This window comes from Cygnus atratus, chromosome 3 (genome assembly GCF_013377495.2).
Source record: "Cygnus atratus isolate AKBS03 ecotype Queensland, Australia chromosome 3, CAtr_DNAZoo_HiC_assembly, whole genome shotgun sequence".
Classification (NCBI taxonomy): Eukaryota; Metazoa; Chordata; class Aves; order Anseriformes; family Anatidae; genus Cygnus; species Cygnus atratus.
The window spans coordinates 105,376,700-105,395,264 of NC_066364.1; the positions used below are offsets into that span (position 1 = coordinate 105,376,700).

At 42.1% G+C, this 18,565-nt stretch overlaps 1 protein-coding gene across 26 annotated transcripts in view; it reads right to left on the reverse strand.

The window, feature by feature from the left end:
* Nucleotides 1–18,565, reverse strand: part of NRXN1 (neurexin 1) — a 731,365-nt gene that overhangs the window by 276,240 nt on the left and 436,560 nt on the right. The window contains exon 1 of one of the 26 annotated variants that reach the window (XM_035562266.2): nt 12,141–13,229. The exons of 22 other annotated variants lie outside the window; for them this stretch is intronic. In XM_035562266.2, the coding sequence (XP_035418159.1) occupies nt 12,141–12,381 (241 nt within the window). In that variant the 5' untranslated portion in view covers nt 12,382–13,229. Of the gene's footprint in view, nt 1–12,140; nt 13,230–18,565 lie in introns of those variants that run through there. 3 more of the 26 variants (XM_035562259.2, XM_050709930.1, XM_050709931.1) reach the window with 3 other exon arrangements.

The window sequence follows — 18,565 nt, forward strand, 5'->3', positions numbered from 1 at the left end:
CAATATGGAGCTCTATCAGTCTGTTTAATTCCTTTTCCCATTTCAGGCTGTTTTGTGATTTATGATTAGAGGCTTGTCACATTTGGGTAGGTAAAGCTACAGACTCCTGGATGGCTATTCATTAACAAGCACAAGCAAGGGTTGAAGCAGACAGTCCTTAACCTCTGCTGCACTTAGTTCTTGTTTGACACACAGCTGTGGGAAAAGCATCAGCCAATGAATTGCTTATGGAGGGATGAGTGAGTCATGGCATACGTTAAGCCAGCAGGGAGTCTGCTTTAAACTATTCCAATTGACAACAGAGTGTTACACACTCTGGCTGTGCCCCAGATAAGTCTCCTATATCACGGGCAAGTGCACAAGAGACACACAGGGAATTTTCACATGGCCAATCTAACCATTGCTTGATTTCTTTGAATCATTCAAGAAGGAACACAAACAAGAAGCTGATTTACTGTGCCTTAGCTTCTGTCTGAAAAACAGGAATAACCATTCCAGACAAGCCTATTTCCAAAATATACTGTAGCATCATAGAGATATAGGCACTCATGCAGGACTAGGGCTAATGTAGCCACTTTTTTTTGATGTTACAGTTAAGAACAAGGTTATTTCAGGAACACTGAACTGTTTATATATGAAATTTATACAAAAGTATCATTTAGAAATAATGACTGCTCTTTTTCTCCCCAATTTTTCCTTTTTCTAAATGATATTTTGACAATTATCTGACCCCTACAGAAGACAAAATTAACTTCATACACTGTTTGCATATGTAAATTTATTTGTATATTACATTTAATTCTCTTTTCTGTATTTCTTCCAATTCAAATAATTTGGAAAATGGAAAAAAAAAAAAAAAGGTGAGAGACTGTCAAATAATGAGCAGAGATCAAGTTAAAGACTTGAAACAAACAGAAAATATTTGCAAAATCTTGATGTATTTATTCAGACCATAGTTGCTATGACCAGCTGGGGACAAGCCTTTCCCACTTCTGCAGCAGTGACTTTTGGTGAAATAAAGTGACATTTGTCCCTAATTCAAGGGCCAGCAAAAAACATATTAGACATTGATTACACTTAAACCCATCTTTTCTAAATCTAAGGCATAAGCCCTCTGACAGGTGAACTTTTTCCTACAAGTACATTGAGTAACTAGTACTTGAGCAGTCTTTGAGTCACTTACAATTTTTGTCAGTGTTAATAACTGCTTCCACACCTAAAATAACTGCCTTTATAGATATCTAACAGATTTATCATGGTTTTTTTTCCTCATTTAATTACGTACCTCTGCAGATGTCAGGATCTTTAAGTGTGTTTTTTTTTTTCAGGTTTTGGATACTTATGTCCAATCAGAATTTTCATTTAGCTGATCATACAACTCAAAAAATCATAACCAACTTCAAACTGAGCTTTAAGTGTCCACATTAGATATTTATGGGCCACAGTTCTTCTCAATGAACCAACAACTCACTTAACTGCATTGTTTTACAACGCCTTGCACAATAAGAAATTCAAACATCTCACTTCAAAATATTTGTTGTTGCTGCAAAATAATGTTGTTACTATTCTTTCTTCACTAACTTTTCCCTCTAAATGAAATGCAATAGATTTTACTGTATACATGTCAGGCATCAGCTAAAGCTGTCAAATTGTGCTGAGTGATGAAAAGCAAGCTTTATGAGCTAATGTGAGGAGACTTCTACAAAAGTTTAAAATTACCATTACAAAAAAAAAAAAAAAAAAGAGTTCTGCCTTCAATCCTAGGTAAAAGACTGGTTTTCTATCAAAAAAAGGCAGCACAGCTGAAATGAAAGTTTGACCTATATACCCTCATACATAACACTTTCTACCCAACAATTTATAACAAAAGCATGTTGCACATGTTTCTCAACCACATTACTTGAAAAATGTATTCTAATTGATGGAGCATGATGTGACAATTAATAATCCCCAAATGTAATATTAAGTGAAATTTCCAAGCAATAAGAAAATTGCTTGGAAAAAATTCCAAGAAATAAAATAATGGCAGATTTCTCTCCCACTTTCTTTGCCCAAATAATGTTTTATTTAACCTCACTTTCTATAAGAGTTTATTTTGGAAGATGAAGATTCACAGCATTTCTAATTTTGTAGAATTATCGACAGTACTATTTGAGAGAAGCTCTGGATGCCAGGGCTGGGGCACATACCTCAGGTGGACATAAAATCCACAGCAAGGCAAACTGCAAGCACAAACCAGCCTGAAAAAAAGCATGGGATTGGCCCTGGATGGGAGATCCAGTACGTTCTCACCAACTCGGACACTGGGATTTTAGGATGTATCCATTTAGACACCGTCAGTGGCTAATCTCATATCTGTTGTTTTGTCACCACTCCTAAACCCCTCTCCGTGGACACTGAATATCCAAACCCAAAATAGCAGCATGATTCAATTCATGCTCATATGTTTTCCGTAAATGTGGCAATTCATTATTTTCACTGAAAGTTCCCTTATAATTCTTGTCACGTGAAATATAGTGAAAACAACCACTAACAGCATTAATCCAATTTTAAAAACTCATGAGTTTGCATAGTTATCTTCACTATTTTGTTCATTGCTTAAAAAAAAACACAACAACAACATTGCTTTGGTGGAGAGCAACCACACCAGAAGTACAATGTGCATGAGGGACATCAGATCAGACAGAGGCACAATAGATCGGGTTACGCAGAGGAAATTCTGTGCTTGACCTCAATAAGAACAAATCAGGCCCAGGCGAACAATAAGAAACAGTATCTTCTGTAGCCCTTAATTCCTTCACATCTCCTCATCTCTGCTGGACAGTGAGGAGGAGCCCACGGACATTTCTTCCCATCTCCTTTCCACTTACTTCCCAGCACTCTCTGAGAAAATCAGCCAACTCCAGTGAATGAGCAATAGAAACACGGCTTAAGACTATTGTCCTGGTTTCAGGTAGGACAGAGTTAATTTTCCTCCTAGTAGCTGGCAGGGTGCTATGTTTTGGATTAGAATGAGAAGAGCGCTGATAACATGCTGATGTTTTAATTGTTGTAGAGCAGTGCTTACACCAAGCCAAGGACTTTTCAGCTTCTCGCTCTGTCCTGCTAGCGAGCAGGCTAGGGATGCAGCAGGAGCTGGGAGGGGACAGACCCAGGACAGCTGACCCAAACTGGCCAAAGGGGTATTCCATACCATCTGACGTCATGCTGAACAATATATATAGGGGTGGCTAGCCGGGGTGGGGGGCCGGCTGCTCGGGGATAGGCTGGGGCATCGGTCAACGGGTGGTGAGCAATTGCATTGTGCATCACTTATTTCGTACACATTATTACTATTAATACTATTATTATTATTATTATTATTATTATTGTTACTATTTTTCCTGTCTTAATAAACTGTCTTTATCTCAACTCACAGGCTTCACTTTCCCGTTTCTCTCCCCCATCCCGGAGAGGGAGGGGGGAGGGTGAGCGAACGACTGTGTGGTGTTTGGCTGCCAGCCGGGCTAAACCACAACAACTATTGATTGGTGACAGCCAACATAGCTTCATGAAGGGCAGATCATGCCTGACAAATTTGGTGGCCTTCTATGAGGGGTTTACAGCATTGGTGGATAGTGGAAGAGCAACAGACATCATCTACCTGGACTTGTGCAAAGCATTTGACACTGTCCCCCATGTTATCCCTATCTCTAAATTGGAGAGACATGGATTTGATGGATGGACCACTCAGTGGGTAAGGAATTGGCTGGATGGTCACACTCAAAGAACTGCAGTCAATGGCTCAATGTCCAAGTGGAGATCAATGACAAGTGGAGTTCCTCAGGGGTCAGTATTGGGACCAGCAGTGTTTAACATCTTTGTTGTTGACAAGGACAGTGGGATCTCAGCAGGTTTGCTGATGGCACCAAGCTGCATGGTGCAGTTGACATGCTGGAGGGAAAGGATGTCATCCAGATGGACCTTGACAGGCCTGTGTGAACCCCATGAAGTTCAACAAGCCCAAGCGCAAGGTCCTGCACCTGGGTCAGGGCAATCCCACGTACAAATACAGGCAGGGTGAAGAACGGATTGAGAGCAGCTCCGAGAAGGACTTGGGTGGTGATTGTCCCTCTCTACTCCGCTCTCATGAGATCCCACGTGGAGTACTGCATTCAGTTCTGGTGCCCCCAGCACAAGAAGGACATGGACCTATTAGAGCAAGTCCAGAGGAGGGCCACAAGGATGATCAGAGGGCTGGAGCACCTCTCCTATGAAGAGAGGGTGAGGGAGTTGGGGTTGTTTAGCCTGGAGAAGAGAAGGCTCTGGGGAGACCTTATAGGGGCCTTCCAGTACCTAAAGGGGGTCTACAAGAAAGCTGTAAAGGGACTCATTGTCAGGGAGTGTAGTGATAGGACAAGGAGTAATGACTTTAAACCAAAAGAAGCTAGATTTAGATTAGATATAAGGAAGAAATTCTTCCTTATAGAAGGAGGGTGATGAGGCACTGGAACAGGTTGCCCAGAGACGTTGTGGATGCCCCATCCCTGGAGATGCTCAAGTCTAGGATGGATGGGTCTTTGAGCAACCTGGTCTAGTGGAAGGTGTCCCTGCCCATGGAAGGGAGTTTGGAATTAGATGATCTCTTAGCCCTTTCCAAATCAACCCATTCTATGATTCTATAATTCTATGACTACACCTGATTCCTCTTCATGGTAGACAAGGTTTCTCCGGTAAGTCTTGTCATTCTTTGCTCTTATTTATTTTAGAATTGTAGATGAGTTGAAGGAATAACATAAGCAATGCCCAGAGAAGACCTCTAAGTCATTTGCAGATACGTAGAGATAAAAGAACATATTTAGAACATAGTGAACTTGCTTTAGAAGCATGTTGGCTTTTTTTTTTTTTTTTTTCCCAGTTACAGCTGTAGTAAAAGATAGCTAAGGAAAGAATTAACACTTTTGTCATTTCTGTGTAGGTGTCTAAGTGCATCCTCCACTAAGACCCCAAAATAGCAGAATGATCTGGGCAAATCTTTTATTTCCGAGCCCTCCAGCTCTCCGTGTTTCTGTAGCAAACTCTCAAGGAAAATACCTAACTATGTATTTAAAAGGAAGATATGTCATTGTGCCATTTACAGTTCAAATATGTGAAATAATAGACTATGCTTATTCCTCAGAGGCAAACCCTGCCTCAACTTGTCTTCTGAGATTCAGGATCATGGATGCCATGTATCTATTGTATCAGTACACTCTTCTTATCCTACCTAGACTGCACAAGCCAGTCACACCCTTCAATGGGGCTATTTTTGTGGATTTGGCTGGTTTAGTGCGTGCAAAAGTAGTTTTGTGCTTCTGAAAATTCAGAACTGCTGTTTTCTATGGTGATTCACTGATGATGGGTCCATCGCAGAGACAGTGACTGCTCCTAAGCATGACATCCTCCCCACCAGTTTATCCCAGCTCTGCAGAGTGACATGCAGCAACATTACTTCTCTCCTCCTTTCCCGGCTTATTTTCACTAGATATTTTTTTCTGTCAACTAACGGGGAAGAGAATAATTAATTATATTACTCTGACCAATTACATCTATGGTTAATGACTATTGTTACTGAACATTTTTCAACATTTTCAACTGTTAGTGAAATTGTAATTTTTTCATCTTACCACTGTGGAGCGTTTTCTCATTATAAGGAAATGTCTGTGATATATATATATGTGTGCATGCATATGCTTGCACACAGATGCATACAAAGTTATGAGAAAGAGTGAGAAAAATTACTTTGGGCCATCCATATTGCTATGAGGAAACAAAGAGAAAGTGTAAATGATGATAAATACATGGCCTCTCTTCTTTATGTTAGTTACTTTTAACTTTATAGAACAGCATCGTTATTTATAACACATTTTCTTTCATGAAATCAGATTGTTCCATTCCACTTATAATCACAGCTACATTCACAAGTCAACTTATTATCACAGCAAGATCTATCAGCTCTGCCTACACTGTATTTACAAACCAGAATGGAAGTTGTTAGTTTAGAAAAAAATTGCTACAGATACTGTGGCAGACCTGAGGACATCAAACTTAATAACAGAGAGATAAATTAACTGATACTGGGGAAAGACAAGAAAGAGGTCAGTAATGTCATCTTGATTACTTGAAGAGGTTAAGAACTATTGCAAGCTTTGAACAAGGAGAAGACAAAAAATTAACTCCAATAAAATAACCTATATTATATACAGAAAATAAAATGATCAAGCATGTCATCCTATGGTTAGACATTGTAATGACCATCTGCGTGAGAAAACTGAGAAAATACTAGGACTATAGAATTGTTTGCCCTTACTCACGCCGGGCATAAGAGTCTAATATCAGAGTTTAGTCTAGAGAGTTTTCCCTGGATTAAAATGAAGAGACAGAAATTTCCCTTAAAGCCAAGACAACCCCTTGCTATCAGTAAAAATCCATCTTTGAAAATTAGAAGCAGCGGGAAGTACACTGTATTGAATGCTAAATTAATTTCTCCTTATAACTTATTTCAAACAGTATTTGATTAAAAGACAATGAAACATGCTTTAAATCTAGAAAAACATGGTTACCACAGGCTGAAGCAAAAGTGTTATTAGTGATAAGTGACAACGGAGTTGTTATTTATTTAGGTTTTGTAAAAGCACCCCAGTCAATCAATAGCTCTGCACGTACTAAGGCAGTAGGGCTTGTATAAAGATGCTTATCAGAAATCCATGAGCAACATTCCACTTTTGATTACAGTACTCCAGACTGTCCACAATACTGCTGAAGACTGTATGCCTCTTTGAGAAGCCATATTGACAGAAATAATAATATAGAAACCACGCTTCCTAATTTGCATATCTAACTGCACAGCCAATTAACCACTATGCTGACTGAAATTGCTTTGTTATTCATTTTATTCCAATTGATGCTAATACTTTGGCAGTTGATGTGGATAATAACTGATGGAGCATATTGGAAATTTTGATATAAAATCTGTATAATTTAAAGACCTGGAGGAAGCTGCTATGCTTTACAGCCTTAAAGTGGAAATGCCGCAGTTATATATATGTGCTCATAGCAGAAGAACTAGTAGTTATTTGGAAACTCATGAATGAAAAGAAGATATAAGATAAGAAGACTGTGATATACAAACAGATTATAAAAAACATTAAGAAAAAAATCTCAAAACAAAGCAATTGAGACATGACAATGAGACTTTCTCACTTCTACCTCTAATATCATGTTGTGCAACAATGTTTGAACATCTGGAAACATTTACATTTGATGTTTTAATCAAAATATAACCCTTTTCTGCCACATAATAGGTGCATTCTAAATGAGAAATGTCATTTCATTTAAACTAATCTTAAAATATTCATTTTATTATCATTATATTCAGAAATAGCAATTCCAGTATATGAAAAATAGAAAGTAAAAGGTTATAAAATACTTTACCTACACCAATAAGTCTTTCTTTACAGTGGTGTTTCTTTTTTTTTTTTTTTTTTTTTAAAACACATACTTCATATGCACATTTTTCAAAGTTGTTTTCATTATATTCTTCATTATGGTAGCGTAAATGATTTTACTGCAGTGTTGCTATTCTTACTTAGTGAAAGCTCCTGGGGAGTTCAATTGGCGTCTTCACTGAACAAGGGCTGCCTGACGCAGCCCACGGAGCAACACGCTGGTAAAGGCGAGCTTGTTAGGATTCTGTTACAGAAGTTTCTCTAAATGGACATTATTTGGATGCATCCAGTGCACGTGAACCTCAGCCACAGTGGCAAAGCGGAGACTGGAAGATGCAGGCTTAGTTTAGAAGTGTGCGGTCTGCCTGTATGCCTGTGCTCCTACATCAGGTTCTAGGTAAGAAAGACTGGGGGAGGGAATGTGTTATGGTAACACACAATCCCCCTGCTCGACATCAGCTGTTATCTCTGAAACTCCACTGCTAACATTTTTTCCCCATGACCTCATTTTCCACAAATTCTCAAACTCTTCTTCCTGCTCGGGAACTTTGTTGCTAAAACATTTTTTCACTCAATCTGCTTGACAGCTTAAATCCCTCTATTTTTTTGCACCACAAAGGACACTAGCACCTCCCAGTCCCAAACTCCCACTTTCTTAACAACTGCTGCCAGTATCCTATTCATTCCACTTCAGACACCCTCCACTCCTCCTAAACCATTTGCCTATATCTTGGTCATAAATCTCAACCAGCCAGATACACTCTGGCCTTGTGCTAACCCAGGTCCTCAGATGCACCACCCCTACAGATAATGCTCAGCGTTATTTGTTCTGCCTGTGAGCACAAAGATCCTATTCCTTCCTCATTTTTGCATTTTCTTTCCAAGCACATGGACATACCAACATGCAAATATCATTAGTGACCTCCTGGGTCCTGCTCTGGCAGATTTGGAAAAAAAAAAAAAAAATTGACTTTAATTTTTCAGAAAAATGCTTGCACAAGAACCTCAGAGCAGAGAGAGAAGAAATAGCCAGAATAAATAGCCATACACTACTTGTCATTCAGTACCTGAATGAGAAGTTGGGGGACAATAAAAGGCCCAGTCCAGTAGAGAACAAAGAGGTTTTTGCAGGAAGGAAGGGGTGAATGAGGGTGGTGACAGGCATCCATAAGGCTATGCTTCCAACTTTTTACTCACTCAATGTGCAATATTCACTCCACACAACCTACCATTATTGGTGGATTCTCAAAGAAACTGACTTTCTTCATTTAAAGTTACTTTGAAAACTGCAATCACTTTCCTTTCATGTGGACTTTGATACGTTTTTGCAATCTAGTGGCACTGCAGTATGAGCTACACTACCTACTCAAAAAAAAAAAAAAATTAAAAAAAGTTTGCATGGTAGATACAGCTATAACAAAAGCAATAGCCTTCCTCTCAAATGGAGCAAGGAGACATGAACACAAGTCACCAAATGCCCCACATGCTGCAGAGACCACTGGTAACCACTGAGCACCCCAGGACTTATATTTGTGAACTTTATCATCTTACTTCTCTGCATTTCTCTTTATGTTGCTGATGTCATGACCCAGAAAGTTACTTTCTTATTTCTTCCTGTGGTTAAACTCTCCATTCCTTCAGCCATGTGCCACCTTTCCAAGTTTAATGTGAGTCAGAAAGCTAAGTAAAAAAAAAATAAAATAATAATTTGGTCAAGCTTGAAAGATGTTTAATTTTACCTTCAATGTGTTAAAAAACTGTGTGCTGATCTACCTTTTTTCTTTTTTTTTTTTATTAGGGTGAACTAATTGCTTGGTTGGAATTCTGTTTATGTCTCTGTGAGGCACAATACTGACAACTTAAGCCACATGAGATCATACTACTAAGCAAAATCCAAGCAAAATTACCTGAAGAAAATGTTAGCAGCAAGACTGTGGTTTGGTTTGTTGAAAGAAGTGGCAAGAATCCAACCACGCTGGGCTTTTGGCTTTGCTTATACTATTAGCTGGAAATGGGCTGGCTGAAGGAAAACTGAAAGAATAAAAAATCAAAGCAAAGCTGAGAGGATGGGGGTGGTAGGGCTAGCTGGTGCCAGGGTTAGAGGAGGAAGGTGTGGATGTCTGAGGACTGTAGTGACGTTTATCAAATGGATGGGAAAAGTGATTTTTTCTCCTTCCTTCGACACCGCTGACTCACAATATTAGAGTGCAATGCTTTCAGGGGATCAACTAATTGACCTACCCTAAAACATCTTTTCAACTTTTAACAGGTATGATGCTACAGAAAACTGCCAAAGTAACAAAAAGGCAAGTATGAGGTCACCACAAAGACTGCAACCTTTATGTAAAGGAAAAATGGAAGAAATGCAAAATGGAAAAATTGCAAAACTGAATGGAGCTAATGCTGAAGCCCAGTTGATGCAGGATACAAATCTGAGAGTCAAATTCTCACTCTCACCATGCTTAAACCTGCAGGGACACTGCATTACTGTCCTTTGATGCCAGGGTAAGGAATAAGCACCCACATCACCCAGCCCTCTCTGACTGATGCTTAGAAATGTAGGGATGGGCTCCACAGGAGCTGTGTCCAACCCTGCTTAGCCACGAAGACAAATGTTCCTGTTAGACTTACAGAAGCAAATGGGAGCACCTCTCTGAAGAATTAATAATGAAATGAATTAGATGTTTTAAAACACCATCCAATAGCAGAGCTTCTGATAAATAAAGAAAAGCAAGGACTTTTAAAGTCACACTCTGAAAACACTCTGGAATACCTTCTTATGATATGTAACATTTTTCATTTTGTAAAATCAGTTACTTAACTTCTGGAGAGGCTCCTGGGCTTCCCTATGAAGTCCTTAAGTGTCAACTCCACCACTTCACCTTTCATTTTCTTTAGGAAGACTCATTTCCTCCAGGAGGGTTACCTTTTTGCACCACTACCCTTTGACTGGGTCCAAGATAATGTTTTTAAAAAATAGCAAAAGGTGTGATTTTAAAATGCTTTCTAAGGAATTGTAGCTCATATTTATATTATTACATTTGCTTTTTCCCCTTATTCTTTTAGCCCCCCCTAGCAAGCCTCTAAATGGTATCCCTATATGTCCAGAAATTCTAAGAACAGTAAGTATGTATATGTACACACATACATCTCTAATTTTCCCCTGTAAGCACATACAGTACAGAACATGCAGTATTCTCAAGCTTGCACTGCCTGAATACACTACAGTGGAGAGTGATGGCCTAAATTTCTTTCTCTCTCTCTCTTTTTTTTTTTTTTGCATTACACCAGACATCTAACTTCTTTCTCAATTAACAAAATGCTTAAGAAAAGTCATTTCTGTCCACTTTGTCTTTTCTAGCAGTTTAGGATTAATGTGTATTCAACACACACTGGAAATTTTCAGGTAAACAATACAACCATATCCACTAACGTTAGCATTGCTAATCACTGAAAAAAAAAAAAATCCATTAAATCCTAACTACCTCGTGCCTGCAACTGGGTCATCTTGCACAGAGATGTGAAGGTTAAGCATAAGATCTGTTTTTTACTTTGCAAATCTTGTAAATGACATTGCATGATCGTGCAAATGAAGCAAGGCAAGATGAGAAAATGAAGAAGAATGAAGCTGTATAATCTAATCAGAAGCCAACAAGGTTTTTTTTTTGTTTTTGTTTTTGTTTTTTCCTCCCTCAGAGACAAAGGGAGGCTTTGGTTTAAAATCCTTAAGGCACAGTCTGGTGTTTAGCTTTCTTTTACAGCTTTTGGTAACGCTGAACATGTTCATATCTGTTTTGCATGTATTTATGTATAGATTCATGTAAGTATGTATGCGAAACAAAAAACTGCGCTGTTTAAAGAGCACTGAAGCAGCTTCCTGTCACTTCAGAAACTAAGTCCCACAGTACTGTATTTCTGAAGCAAAATGCATTTACACTTTAAAAGCATTTTTATCTCTGTCCCTTTCCTGACCACTACGGTGGGCATTGTTTCCCCCTTCTCAGTGATCAAGCGCTGACTTCTCTCCCGCTCCCCCGTGCAATTAGCTGACCTTTGCTTTTAGTTCATTGACTTTCCCACAGAGGCAATGAGTCGGAAGGAGCACGATCATCCCCAGCGATGGAGCACCGCACACGCTCGCTCCCCGCCTCTCGCTCCCCGCCGTGGTCCCTGCCCTGCCCTGCCCTGCCACAGCCCTGCCCGGCGCACGGGCGCTTTGCTCGCCTCTGCACCCCCGGACCGGGACAGGAGGAAACCGGGGGGCGAGGGCTGGTACCTCCGGGGCTCTCCCCCCCGGGGGCAGCGGCTCCAGGAGACGGAGGCGCCGCCGGGCTGGGCTTTCCTCCCCGCTCGCTCTGCAGCCGGGGGGACACGGAGGGATACTGAAGGGTGCGGGGAGCCCCGGGGGAAGCCCCGGTGCTGGCCGAGGGCTCCGCCGGCAGCATCCTCCGGCCGCCCCCAGCCGGCTGGAGGCCAGCCGAGCTCCCCTCCGGCCCCGCACCGGGAGCAGCGGGATACCCCTAACTCCCCCACCCCTTCCCCACGCCCCCCGACCGGGATCGGGGGTTCCCGGCCCCCCGCATCCCTTTGCCTGAGCTCTGCGGGGCGGGCGGAGGTGCGGGGCGCGGCGCGCAGCCCACCGTGCGGGGAAAACCGAGCGGCGCCCGAACCCACCGTGTCCGCCTCGCAAGGAAGCCGGTGACCTGTAGATAGCGATAGGCACTGAATGATGTTTGCTGCTGCCATGGAAATGGTGAATGTGGTGAGCGCCCAAACTGGAGGCGCCCCACGTCACCCCAAGGAGGCCGCTGAGAGTGAGCGGGACTATCCAGAGCAGGGCCAAGCGGCCCCCGGCGCTGCCGCTGCTGCCGCCGGCGGGGCCCGGCTCGGGGCTGCCCCTGAGGAGGCCCCCCATCCTCCGGTGCACGGCGTCCTCGGGAGAAGCAGCAGCCACAGGGAAGGAGGCAAAGTTTGGGCAGAGGCGCACTCGCAGCCTCGCGCACGGTGCCAGCGGCAGCTCACCGCACCAGGCGAGCCATGGCTTCCCTTTGGGCAAGCTTATGATGAGGATCCTTTTCTCCAGGTCTTCTTCTGGCCAAAACAATCCGAGACATAGTCAGAGGCGGAGAATCCAGGCGATTCCGAGCCTTCGCAAAGAGGTGGAAGAGAGGAAAAGCCCCGTGCTCAAACAATCGCTAGTTTCAGCCTTCCCGGGGCTGGTGCTCATTAACAATACTCCACAGTTGCAAGTGCTACGAGAGTGCCAAGCATTCCCCCATCCTCAGTAATCCACAGCGTAGCCAATCATGCCACATCGCTGCTAAGGAAGAAGCAGGGGATGCCACTCCATCAGCCAGCGCTGGGAAAGCAAAGAAAAATCAAACTGCTGCTCTTCCCTCCATTCATCTCCAAACTGGTGAGCCCTCTCGGAGCAATCTCTCCCGGCGCGCACACTCGCACACACACACGCTCGCACACGCCGCCAGACAATAACCGGGCTGCTCCGGCAATCTCAATGGTCTGCCTATTGACAGTAATACCCGAGGATGTTTTCAGAGAGAATAGTGCACCCTTATGAAAGAAGCTGGGAAAAAAAAAATAACCATGCTTGCGAAGAGCAGGGCTATGCAAATCTGCAGTCTCCAAACAGCAAATCACCGAAGCTCGGATGCAATGCAGAGGACGAGCCTATGTTAAAGAGGGAGGCTGAGTTCAGCTCCCACACAGTCGCACTGCCTCCCTGTCTTTCGGGAGCCGCACACTGCCAGAACATGGCTCGGGCGGTGCGGCGGACACACGCACGCCCCTCTCCCCAGCCCGCCACCCAGCCGCGCCGCGGAATTAGCAGCACGGCGGGCGCCTTTCCCCTCGTTGGGTAGTTCAGATGTGCCAGTGTCTCGAAAAGCCACTTTCGCCTTAAAAAAAGAACGATTTCGGGTCTTTTAATTGGCCTAAACTTCGCCCATCAGATGTTTCCCCTGTCTATTCGAGCATCGGCTTTGATTATCCGGTAATTACACACATGGCGCCTAACAAAGAGTTACGCTTTTTTTTTTTTTTTTTTTTTTTTTTTTTTTCCTTTTCTTCCCTGCCTTACTTACTCATCTGCCACCGCAGACGCGGCCACCAACCGGGCTGAAAACGTTTCTGGGCCGCCCCCCCCCGGCTGCAGGGTGGCACCGGCAGCATCGCCCCCGAGCTGCGGGGCCCCGCAGCCCCGCACCGCACCCGCACCGCTCCCTCCTGCCCCGAAACCAGGGGAAACGCGTGTCCCAGCCCCCGCAGCCGAGGGGGGGAGACGACACGGTGCAAAGCCAAGCCCCGCATTGAAGGAGAAGGCGTTGCTCTCCTCCCCGGGTCGTGTGTCCCGCGCCCCCCGAGCCGGCGGGCGAGAGGCGCAGCCCCTGCAGTACCGCACCTGGGCACAGCACGGGGTGAGAGCCGCACGCTACCGTCCCTCCTCTCCCCGCCCCCCCGCTTCCACCGTTTCCAGTCTCCCGTAGATCTTGTGCCATGCCTTCAGCAGCATGAGATCATGGGCGCGGGGTGCGGATGCGTGAAAGGGAGAGGGCGAGCGGTGGGTGTGCAAAAGCCTTTTTAGACATTTCGCGTTCGTTTAGAACGAAACCTGCTTCAATTTGCTGGGTGACTTTCTAATTCACACGGGGATGATCGGAAGTCACAACCCTTGCTCAACTGTGTAGGCTTAGGGGAGAAAGAGAAAAGAATTTCACCCCGGCTCTGCTCGGCCCAGGATGTATTGCATCCCCGGAGAGGGGCGAGGAGACGCCCTTAACCAGAAGTCCTCCACATCGCTGCGAAAACACCCCCAAACCCGGGACCGGAGGCGAAGAAATGGCCCCTCCTGCCCTGCCCTGCCTGCCCCGAGGGCGGTGCACTTTTACAGCCAAGTTTTGCAAAGATGCTAATATGAATTGCAAAAGATCTTAACGCAAGATGAAAGCACTCAAGCACGGGGGAGTAACCGCACGAGTGAGAGCGGCGGGGCTGGTGCGGGGCCTTCCCCTGGCAGGTCACCGCTAACACAGCGCCAGCCCCCTGCAAAGGGTCCTGCGGGACAGGGCTGTCCCCAGCCCGGCGCCGGCTTGCAAAATAAAAGGGCAACTGGTAAGAAACTCGGTGACTTTTCCTACCTGTCTCAAGAAGCAAAACAAGTTACTCCAAATTTCCGAACTTCCAGTTGTGTGCTGTCATCTCGTAAAATAAATAAATAAATAAATAATCAACCAAATAAACAAAACAAAGTTTGCGGTTAAAAAAATAAAAAGCCAACAACAATGCCACCACAATAAATTCCCTATGTCTCAGAGTTAAGGTTAAGAAAAAAAGGAAATCTCAAAGGAACATCAGCCCGGACTTGCCAGGTGTTCTAAAATTAAAGCCTCTGATGTCTATTTTCTTCCTGTTCATGCAAGTAATATATGCTAGCAATCTTATCCATAAATACCACTATGTTTTCTATCAATCTGTCTCAAAAAAAAAATAATAATAAACTCATTCAATCACTGAAACCCATTTTTCAGTAAACTGTTCACATGCTGCTGCAGATTTAGAGACATGCAGTAGTTACTTGATTTTACTTCATGATAGTAGAAATCCTACAGATGAGTAATTTAAAACTGGTACCACTTCTCTGAAAGGAAACTGGTATTGCCAACCATGTAATGATACAGTTGGCACAGAGAATTTCAGTTGGCAAATCCTCTCTGGACCATCTTCTGCTTGGCTCTTTTAAAGTCTCCATCAAGAGCTCTATTATGCTACCGCTTGGTGGGAGTTTCCTTAGTGACATCCAGGAAAGTACAGCTGGACCTCAGTTGCAAAGTTTCTGTTAGTTGTAACTTTGCAACAGAATCTTTCCACAAATCCCTCCCAGCCTGAGCATAGTTTGTTCAATTAAAATATGCTTTGCTGTGGATACAGTAGGACTTTGTGTTCTCTCCATGTTGTTGCATATGTTTGTAGCCTGAGTACCTTAATCTAAATTCTTAGTCCATCTGCCATCTTCTTTGTCACAGGGGCCTATCTAAAGTACTTAAATACCAAGGACAAATGAATAAAATGTTTAGGTACTTCAAAAGTACTTAATTTTTATTTTAATACTTAATTGAAGATAAAAAGGGTGTTTAAGTGCTCACATTATTAAATATGTACTATTTATGCAGTGCACACACATAACAGCTACTAAAGTTTCCAGTTCAAATCTGTGTTTGGAGACTACTTAGAGAAGACTTTTTTCATCAAATAGATTATAATGGGTCATTTTTAGGTGTTACACTATGATGTTAAACACTACGTAGGGACTGCTAAATCGATGGATTATTTTGCTGCTGCATATTCAAACTAAGAGTTGAGGACACAAAGGCCAATCTCCATAAAGCTACTTAGGCATTTTCCTTAAGTACTTGCTACAAATGTGAATGGGGAGACACATGACTAAGTAGGCATCCTTTGCTGGATCTGGCAATGTGCTCAGCACCTTGTAGATACTAATTTTAATGTACGCTCTAATTTTAATGACATTTGATGTTTTCATGGCTCTGAACTCTGAACCACAGAAGGAAATGAGGGGACTATCCAAGTTTAAGGGAAAAAAAAGGTTATCTAATGCAGTGCATGGGTGAGAAATGGGGAGAAGTAATTTGTGGAAAATATCACAAGAAGATTGAAAATGGAAAGGATAACAGAAACTGAAAAAGGAAGGTGTAGAAGTAGGCATGAATGAAAGCAAATGAAAGGTAGATGGGAACAGAAAGGCAAAAGAAGGAAAAACAAGGAAATAAAATTATTTCTTGTTCAGTTTTTGTGATAACAACAAGCACTTCTTTCTAATTTGAAGCAAATCTTGGTAGTTAGATGCTTCTAGTCTTTTCATGTTTTATTTAAAAGTCTTAATTGATAGTTTTAGCACTCAGAGTTAAGCTTTTTAATGAAAAGTAAAAGTTTAAAGCATCTGCAAGTAAACATTGTGAAAGCCAGTGGTAAGAACTATTTCTCATTTAAAGTTGTTTTTTTTTTTTTTTTTTTTTAAACCTCCTGCTGACATAAGAGTGAATATGAATCTTTCCTGGCTGAGGACTAGCTGAAATTGAAATAACCTGGTTGTAATCCCCAAGGGCACAAAGTCATGCACTCCAACACAATCAACACTGTGCTATCAATTTATGAAGGCCTCTCTCAAAGAAAGAAGAGGAGGTACAGAAAAGCAATAAACACACAATTTGTGTAAACAAATAAATATCCTATTAGAGACATAGCAAATAAGCTGTGAAAATAATCTACAGGGTTCACAAGGTAGTTTTCAGCATTCTGAAAATATGCCCAACACTTGGCTCACTGAAGCTAACTTTATGATTTTGTTGTTGGTGGTGTGTTTGTTTTTAACCCTATTTAATACTTACCCTATGCAGGTCCCACAAATAGTACATGAGACTTTTAATCAAGTTATCTCCACCAAGTGCTCTATGAATACCAATAGTTTCCTAGGTGTATGAGCAAGACTCCTTAACTGTAAAAACACGTCTTTTCCTTGCTTCTTCTACTGAGCTACGCCATTATCCTATAAATGCCAAATGTTCCTAAAGAATACTTATACAAACAAAAAGATTGCTTCCAAGAGTATAATTTACATTATTTCATTGAATAAAATCAGGTACTTCTTGCCAGTACAACTTTATCTGCCTACACCCTGATTCTTGTCAATACAGCTATATCAGTGAAGATAAACATCTCGGTGACACAAGCAAAGCTTCAGGGCAGATCATGCCTTAGGCTAGCAGAAGTTGTCAGTTAAATTCAGAGCTCCTTAGGTTAAGTGCCTTCTTATGGAACCAGACTTCTCTGCCCATCTCTGTTTGCCAGAGATGAAATGCTACACTTTGTGTTGCAACGTCCACACTTAAACACCTGAAGCTCAAATACTGTGCAGCAAACTCGGATAGAAAAAAGCTCTACAAATATGTGTCTGTATTACAGAGAATGCTGTTCAATGAACACTTAACACATTTGCTATGTTTTTCTATTGTAACTTTTCTCCACTGCTGTGGATGGAATCTCATTTCATTTGAAAACCCGTGGAAATTGTTTCATTGCAATTAAGTGGGACAGAACTTATGCTTATCTATCTGACTGACAACAGCTTAGAGAAGAAAATGTTCAAGCTGTTAGGTTTAACCTATAAGCATTTACTCCTATAAACTCTGATGACTTTCAGCACCTATATCCCCAATCTTTCTAGAGTACAAATGTCTGATTTTTCCATTGAATGTGTTATTTTTTCTCTTTTAAACAGAAGAAAGTGTCTCTTTCAAAAACTAATGAGTTGTAAGATTAGGCCTCTTTAGGGAATTTAGGCCTGTCATCAGGGAATAAGAATCACAACCAGTTTGTGTCCTAACCCTCCATAATTTAGAGAGAGGGCAGAAACCCTTTACTTTAGAAAGGAAGACAATACAGTGTATCACACAAACTACTAAGAGGCTTGGAAGGTGACAAATGTAATTCTAGGAGAGATGCTAGGAGAGATGCACAGAGTATCTGTGTAGTCATAAAATACACAAATTTCAGTATTAGGTGATTACTTAACTTTTTTTTTTTCTTTTGCATAGATTAATTATATCATATGAAAAAGGGAGTTTACAATGGCTCCTTTCTCTGTAGTACAGGTATTCTCTAGGTATGTATTGCAAAAAAATAAATCTCTCAACAGCTAATGTCTTTCTGTCCATAAATCTGTCCAACCAAATAGGCTTAAATCTTCACATTAAACATTTCTTGACTCCACAATTGTAAAGACAGCAGTAATCTCTTTCTTTCTATTCCTTGCTGTCAAAACCAAGCTGATTTTTGTTTTGTTTCTTTTTACTGAAACTATGCATATAAGCCAGATCCCTTCAATTTAGAATAGAAGGGACTGGTTGGAGAACATTTTCCAGCAGGGAACTTTGGCTCTGAAAGCAAGCTCACTCTTGGTCCAAAATAGCCCTAATTGGTCTGTCAGTCTTCAAGGCACTTTTCCAAGTCCAGCCACTGGTGGCTAGTGTTAGCCCTGGTTTGACCTGCCTTAAGGAGGATGGCTA